This window comes from Thermoascus crustaceus (genome assembly GCF_041956765.1).
Source record: "Thermoascus crustaceus strain CBS 181.67 unplaced genomic scaffold VTN00scaffold_9, whole genome shotgun sequence".
Lineage (NCBI taxonomy): Eukaryota > Fungi > Ascomycota > Eurotiomycetes > Eurotiales > Thermoascaceae > Thermoascus > Thermoascus crustaceus.
This window is the reverse complement of record NW_027192535.1, coordinates 1319869-1328659: the sequence shown is the minus strand read 5'-3', so window position 1 is coordinate 1328659 and position 8791 is coordinate 1319869. Positions and strand designations below refer to the sequence as shown.

At 27.6% G+C, this 8791-nt stretch overlaps 1 protein-coding gene across 1 annotated transcript; it reads left to right on the top strand.

The window, feature by feature from the left end:
• Nucleotides 1-6764: 6764 nt before the first annotated feature.
• VTN00DRAFT_10452 (uncharacterized protein) lies at nt 6765-8349 on the top strand (the record flags this gene model as incomplete). Its single annotated transcript, XM_069427109.1, has 5 exons — nt 6765-7022; nt 7188-7282; nt 7343-7592; nt 7647-7732; nt 7785-8349. The coding sequence occupies 5 exons, from the start codon at nt 6765-6767 to the stop codon at nt 8347-8349; spliced, it is 1254 nt and encodes a 417-aa protein (XP_069284213.1).
• Nucleotides 8350-8791: the final 442 nt, after the last annotated feature.

Here is an 8791-nt window from a genome sequence, read left to right as displayed (position 1 = left end):
TAATACTTTTTAATTTTATATTTAGATTTGTAATAGAAGTAATATATTAGAGTTTAATTCTCTATTTTTAGTTATTAAACTATTAGTTTTTATAGTTATTTTAAGATCTAGATCTAAAATAGTTAAATTAAGATAAGTTATTTTCACTATATTTAAGTTTTAAATAATTCTAATTATTATAGCTATTTTACTATTAATTTTTCTATATTTTATTTATCTTTTTAATAAATAGCTATAAAGTAAAAGAGAATTAAATTTTTAATAATTTATAGATAAGTAATATATCTTTTTACATAATTGGTTTATATATATATATAATCTTTTACTAAATTTTTTTTAGAATATAGATATATATTAAGTTAAGTTATAAACAGATTAACTAGTATAGATTTATTTATTAATTAACAGAAATTTATAGAATTTATAAAATATTAAATTAGTATATTTCTATTAATCATATAATTAATTAATATAATAATCAAATAGAGATATAATCTTTTGCTATATATATTATTTTTTTATAATAGTACTATTAATAACTTTAAAAATATTCCTTTAATATTATAGAGCTTCTAAATTTATATTTTTAGTATCTTATATATCTAAAATTAAAGTTTTATTATTATCTTTATTATTTTATTAGTTATTTTCAACCTTTTTATAAAGAGCAGTATTAATTCTAAAATATTTTTATTTCTAGTTTTTTAGTACCTTATATATATAAAAATTTATTAACTCTACTAATATATAAATAGATATATACAATATAGATCTACTATATTAGTTTAAGACTAATATTATTTATTTAACTTTATATATTAGTTTTACTAGATTAGAAAGAACAACTATATTATCTTGAAATCTTCTTTTAATTAGATATTATATTTATTATAAACTTTAGCTTTAGCTAAATTATATACTATCTGATATATTATATTTAGTCTACTATTTAGATTGCAATTATAGTTAATAATTATTTAAAGCTTGAATAGAATAAATTAAAACTAATAATTTAATTATTAATTAAGTTATTACTTTAACTATATAATATTAGTTTTAATCTGTAATTCTAGCTGTACTTAAATTTTATATTTTTTAAAACTGCACTCTGCTACAACTTTATTAATAGACTCTTATTGTAGAGATAATCAGATAGTTTAGTGCAGTAATAATTCTAGACTAAAAGTAGTTATTGTAGTAGTATTTGTAAAGTGATTATCTTAATTAATTATTAGTAGTATTAGCACTCTTTACTACAGAATTCTGCATTTATAAATTATATATCCTTTTTCAGATTATATTTCTGCAGCAGCTTCTATACATATTTAAGTTATTAGCTTAGCTATTCTAATTTCTATTATCTAAAAGTTAAGTAATTATAACTAATTTTCTAAAGCTACTGAGAAGCTGATTTATACTAATCTAAAAAGACTAAAGTCTAAAAAAGAGTATTATATAGATACTAAATTTGAAAATAAGAGTTAGCCAAGTTTATAGTTAATAATTATATAACTATACTAAGTAAATAGTTTAAAATACAATGGTGCTGATTGTAATACTTGACTGTTCAGTCGGCAATAAACTGAATATTAAGGCTTAATTGTTGATGCAACTTTCTTAGTTGGTCTTCTTAGTTGGTCTGCACAGAGAATTCCCTTCTGGGCCAGAACTTGGCTTAGTATTGATTTCTGGTAAGCTGTTGGTTCAAACCTATAGTTGATATAGAATGATAATTTCTAAGTTGTCTTATTTTTAGTGCTGTTGTAGGCAAACTAGGCTAGAGATAGAAGTTCTACTTAGTTGTCTTGTTAGTAGTTAATATAGTAGTATAGATATTGTTCTAGAGTGATTTATCCATTCTGTCTGCCTGTTAGTTTAGAGGTGAGTTGTTGTTAAAAGCTTATATTTAAAGTTAAGTTGGCAAGTTAGTCTGCTAGAATTTTAAAATAAAAAGCTTATCTCTGTTAGACATAAATTTCTCTGGCAGTTTATTTCTAAAGATAATTTATAGAAATATATATACTAAATTCTTTATATTAAATAACTTCTTGTAAGATAGAAAGTAGGCATACTTAATAAGCCTATCCACTATAATTAAGATAAAGTTATAAATTACTCCAGTCAGAGATTTCTTCAATTCTGGTAGATCTGTAATAAAGTCTAGCAATATAGACTATTAAGATTTTTCTAGCACAGCTAGACTGTAAAAGTTTATAGAGTATATATTTTACTGTCTTACTTCTAATATAGAGATTATACTGTAATACTATTTGCTGTATTATTTTCTATAGTTCTTGAAAGTAGAAATTTTAAATAATTCTTATTAGTTTTTTATACTCTGATAATTATAAGCTGGGGCTTTATAGATATCTCTAACCAGATTCTTTTATAGTCTAGTAGAGATATAGACTAATTTTTAGAATGAGATAATATCTTCTTTTTAAGTTATATTAAAATTATTCTTAATCTTCTTTAATTCTTTAGCTATTAAATCTTTTTTATAGACTTTATCTATATATCTGATTCTAGTTATAGTATAGATACAGCTTGTCTATTTACAGTAAGAGTTTTACTAGCCTTTACTATAAAATTACAGACTATAATAGAGGCTTATTCTCTAGATAGTTAGATCTTCAGCTAAATGTATCTGCTTAGGCATTTTCTGAACTCTTTTAGTAGATAATCTTAATATTATAGAGAGCTAATTCTTCTACCTATTTAACTTATTATTAGATTAACTTCTTAGTAATAGTGAAGTATGCTAAGTTCTTGTAATTGCAGTATATTATAACTTAGTGCTTTACCTTTTTAGAATAGTGTTATTATTTATATAAAGCTGTTATAATAGATAGCAGCTTTTTATTATATATATTATAATTTAATTCTGGCAGTTATCTTTTATAAATAGAATATAATAGAGTGCAGCTGTCTCTGCTTATTAAATTAATTAATATATATCTCTATAGTAAAATCTGAAGTATCTATCTTTATAAAGAGATTTTTTAGAGTTATAAATTCTTAAAACTAGTGTTTTATAAAATTTCTATTTTAAAAGATTAAATATCTTCAGCTATTTCTTTTTTATTTAAATTTCTAGTTTTTCAAATAAAAAAAAGAAATAGCTGAAGATATTTATCTTAAAGTAGTTTTATATAAACTTTTAGTAAAAGTTAGCAAAATTAAGAAAATATTATACTTTTTAACTATTATTAGAATAAGCTATTTCTTAATAGCTATTATCTTCTTTTTTATCTATTTTAATATATTCTGAAGAAATTACAAATTTAAAAAAACTATCTTTTTAATATACTATTTACATTTTTTAAATATAACTAAGAGCTTCTTTTTTAGACTCAGAATTTTTTATATATATTACTTATACTCTTTTAAGATTTCTAAGTAGATAAGAATATTATTCAAATATACTATATAAAAGATATTCAGATATTTTTATAAAGTATTATTAACTATGCTTTAAAATATAGTAAATATATTAATAAGTCTAAATAGTATAACTATATATTTAAAATGTTCTAGTCAAGTTCTAAAGGCAGTTTTCTATTTTTTATCTTTCTTTGTATATGTTACAGCACAGTCTGAAGACTATAAGCAGAACAGACAAGAGAGAGATTCTATCATGTGACAATAGATTAAAATAATCTATCTGAATTTTTTAATTTATCTAGTTCTTTAATTTATCTAAATTCTTTAATTTATCTATAGTTATAATCTACTAAATAGGTATTTCCAGGCAGAACTCAGAATATATATAAGACACTTTTTGACTATAGAGATTAAAACTCTATAATTAACTTAAATTGTAATTCTAATAGATAATATTATTAGTAATAGTCTATTTATTTACTTTCTCTTGCTTTCTGTTTTTAAGATAAACTTAATAAGTTTTTGTTTAAGAAGTCTTAGATCTGCTATTACAATATAAACTATTCTTTCTAAAGATCTAACTTAGTAAAGTATTTGGCCTTGCAGTAGGTTAGCTAGTTTCTATCTGTATTTATTCTTTACTGTAGCTGCTAGCTAATCTATTAACTGTAAATAGCTGGTAGAGTTCTCTGTTTTCTCTGTAAAAAATCTGGTTTCTGATAAAGTATTGCTAATAAAGTTTTTTATAACTTTACTATTAATTATAGTCTTTGCCTTTCTTCTACTAATTTTAACAGTAATTATTAGTTATTTTAATAAGTCTATTCTATTAAGTCTAATACTATTTAATATATATATAGTTAAGTTTTAGAACTAGATTTAAAACCTTTATAAAAGTTTTTTACTAGCAGAGTTCTCTAGTTTTTAACTTTCTAGAAGTCTGTAGAAACTATTCTATTACTATTTAAAAGATATAATAATCTGGGCAAGTATTATTATAGCAGATAGCTTAGAGAAGTTAGATATATTTATTCTACTTAGCAGCTAACACTTATTTTTTATCTTTTTCTGGCCTGTTTCCACATTTCCATTTTAGATAATTATCTTTTCTGCAGTAAATATACAGCTTCTGCTTATAATATTTTTTCTAGTTTTCTATTTAGTTAGAATTTAGTCTTCAAGACTGTTTAATTTATATTATCTAGTTTTATAATATTTTCTTTATTCTCTATATGCTGAAGTATCTGCTAAAAAGAGTTAAAGCATAGTTGCAGTCTATTATTTAAAGAGTTAATTATTAATTTAAATAGCTATAAATAGTAGATTATTAAAATTTTTCAGGTTTTCTTAGAGGCAAGAAGTCTATTCTTAATCTTTTTTTAATTCTTAATAATAATATTTTAGTAAATATTCTAACTAATCTCTAAGAAGAGCTGCTAATTATTAAAACTTAATAATATAGTTTGGAATAAATATTTTCTGCTAAATAAATATAATAATTTTAATAGCTTTTCTTATCTTATTTAGATCTTTAAAATTCTGCTTTATTCTAGCTAAAAATATTTTAAAATCACTAAAAATTTTACTAGTCTTAATTTATTACTACTTTAGTGACTTCTGCATATAATCTTATAAATATAGTTTAAACTATTTTACTACTGTGCTATATAACTTTTTATTCTTTATTAGAGAATTTACAAAAGTTAAAAAATAGAGTTTTAGTTATAAAATAAAAGTCTGCAGCCTTTTTTAATTACTATAGTAGAGATTAAATTTTATAATCTTAATTTTTAAGCTAATATTATTATTAATAGAATTCTAAGCTGCTAAACTTAATATATAATTTATACTTACTTTAGCTTATTATTCTAGCAGATATATCTGCTTCTAAAGCTAAATATTTTTATTAATCTGATTTTACAGTTTATTCTATAAATAGTTAATTTATTTTAAAAAAATAGTATTCTTACTAGTTTATTTCTATAATTAGCTTTTTAGTTATTTTATTTAAATCTGCAGTTCTTTAAAAATTTAGATAATCTGCTATAAAGTAAAGTCTTCCATCTCTGCTAAAATAGATATAATATTAGTATATCTTTCAAACTTGCCTTCTATAAAAAGAATAATTAAAGTGTAATAGTGGATTTAAGACTTCTTAAACAGAGGCTTGTTAAGTTTATCTTAAGAACAGAAAGTAAGAGAAAGAGATAAATAAATAAACTATTACTAATAATATTATTTATTAGAATTACTATTTAAGTTAATTAAAAGTTCTAGTCTTTATAGTTAAGAAGTGTCTTATATATATAAAGTTCTGCCTAAAAATATCTATTTAGTAGACTATAACTATAGATAAATTAAAGAATTCAGATAGATTATTTTAATCTATTATTATATAATAGAACCTCTCTTTTATCTGTTCTGCTTATAATCTCTAGACTGTGCTATAACAATAGTTTTCTCTTTATTATTATATTAACAGACTTTACTGTTAAGAGTTATTAATTAGAAAAGAGTATAAAAAGAATTTAATATTAATTAAAGCTTTAATTTTCTTTTTATAATCTTTAATAATTTTTTTTGCTAATTTTATCTCTTCTACTCTAGTTAGTCTTCTCTATAAAGAGATCTAATTTTGCTATTCTTGTTTAATACTTAATAGTAACTGCAGACAGTATATAGTTAAGTAGAGTAAATATTAATATAAGCTTTACTACAAAAATTATATATATTTTTAATAAAACTACAGTAGCAAAGTCTAATAACAGAATATATAATAAAGTTAGCAGCAGATCTTATATAATAATTTGTAGTAGTAAGCAGATATAGTAGTTAAATATAGAAATTTTAAAATTAAATAAAAGAAGTAGTAAAAACTAAAAAAAAAATTATAGTAATACAAAAATTATAAAACTATATAAATAACCACTTAAAGATAGAATCTGCAAACTAAATAAAAATTCTAACTATTTAAAATATGTAAATAAGTCTTTAAAGTAATTAATTAAAGTGTAGAAGCAGGCAGGCAGATATAAATATAGATATAGATATAGATATAGATAAAACACTGCAGTAAAAACACTTTAGATAGAAGTCAGGCAGATAACATAGTAAACTGTGCAGTCACACATAATGGCATCTGTAGCCCAAAAGGAACTGCATAAGCAAATATACGGCTGACTGTTGTCTGCAGCATTCTGCTACACACATGGGCTCTACTGCAATCCAGAGTTCCTGCCAAGTGGTGAGATTCTGCCATACTAAGAGACCAATCAGAGCACAAATAAAAACATTACAGTGTACAGCTGGAGATTTAGATCTCAACTGATACATCATATGGTAAGCTGAGGGTTCAAGACCAAGTACTGTGTTTGATCGGCATGGCTCATGCTACTCGGGTGCACAGAGTGCCGAGTGTCCGATTTTCGCAAATCACCGGGAGGTGGTGCCTGATGGCTGTGGACACTGGCCCCATCCCTGAACGGTTGGAAGGCTGGACCACTCAACTGCCGCCCAGTAGCTTGGCCGGCGGAGCACTCTACCGTTTTTTGTCGGCTGTGCTGACACACCACGGGTTACAGGCAAGTCCCAACGCGCAAAGCGGGTCGCGCCACTCGGATGTCCTGATTGCACCCTTGGTCAGCGCGCCGGGACTCGTCCCTGAAATACCTCTCAACCTTTCCTCCCGTTCAAATTGTTCCTGCATTCTACCACTTCCCGACTGCCAGGCCTGTTCCCACCAGTCCGCTGCGTGCTGCTACTGGCACTCTCTTCAGAGTTGACCCTTTCTGCCAAATCTTCAGGAACAGCAGCCATTGCGACTTTCTATCACACATATTGACATCTACTCTGGCTTGCCGTCTCCTTTGGCGCCGAGCACTTGCCTAGTCAACATGATGTAAGTTATTGTTATCCTGGTTTCTGTTTTCGTCAGGGGATCTGATGGTTTGTACCTAAGGAATTCCACGACTCTACTCTCACCCCCGCCCGACACATATTGGGGACAATTCGAGGAAATCTCGAAGTACAATGCCCACCTCAACGTGGCCGAGAGGCTGTGGGCAGCATGGTATGCCTACATGCAGAATGATGTTCTGGCAACTGGGATCATGTCATTCGTGATGCATGAAGTTGTCTACTTTGGTCGGTCGCTACCTTGGGTCATTATTGACAGCTTGGGGTGGTTCAAGAAATACAAGATCCAGAGTGTCAGTGAAACGATCCTGTGCAAGACTACAATGCCTGGCTGACAGATGCTTTAGAACAAGATTCCTTCTGTGCAAGAGCAATGGAACTGTGCCAAACTTGTCCTACTTAGTCATTTCACTGTCGAGCTGCCACAGATTTGGTGGGTAACCCGATTCAACGGAGATTATATCGAGTAACTGACCATTGCCCAGGCTATTTCACCCGATGGCGCAGTTTTTTGGTCTCACCACCACTGTTCCCTTCCCTTCTATCTGGACAATGATGTATCAAATCGCGATCTTTTTTGTTCTTGAGGATACCTGGCATTATTTTTCGCACCGTGCCTTCCATTGGGGTCCTCTCTACAAGGCTGTCCACAAGATTCATCACCAATACTCGGCACCCTTCGGTTTAGCTGCGGAATATGCCTCGCCGATCGAGGTTATGGCTCTGGGGTTTGGAACAGTCGGCTGTCCGATCCTTTGGTGTGCTATCACTGGGGACTTGCACATTCTCACTATGTACATCTGGATCGTTCTGCGCCTATTCCAGGCCATCGATGCCCACAGTGGTTACGAGTTCCCTTGGAGCCTGCACCACTTTCTTCCATTCTGGGCTGGAGCGGATCATCACGACGTCCATCATGAGAAGTTTGTCGGTAATTATGCAAGCAGCTTCAGGTGGTGGGATTACCTTCTCGACACTGAATATACACCTGAGGCTGTCAAGCGACGAAGGGAGCAGAAGCTTGCAAAGAGTGCCAAAAAGGCTCAGTAGAAGTCCAGACAATATCTACTATGAGCCTATGTGGTCAGTTGACAACATGTGCTTTTCTGTGATGCTTTATCCACTCTTCAGCTAGAAAGCACTATGGAACTGTGACCGTGTGCTGCTGTTCAAAGTCATAAATTTTTAATTTTGGTGTGGCTTAAAGTGTCAAGCCTTTTACAGCATTAAACACAGCTTTTATTGCTTGTTAATAGCAGAGATTGTATAGAATTCTAATTTCATTAATGTCTAGTCTTGGATTTTTCTGAAATCAAATGCTATCTGTGAAAATAAGCTCTTGATTTATATAATACTTGTCTTAAATATATTTTATTGTTTAAAGTAGTTTAAATACTATTATTACTACAGTTTCAAAGTTGTACTTTTATATAAATTAATAGTTTTTAATGTAATTAATCTCTGAGTGGATCAAACCTTCAAGCAGATAACT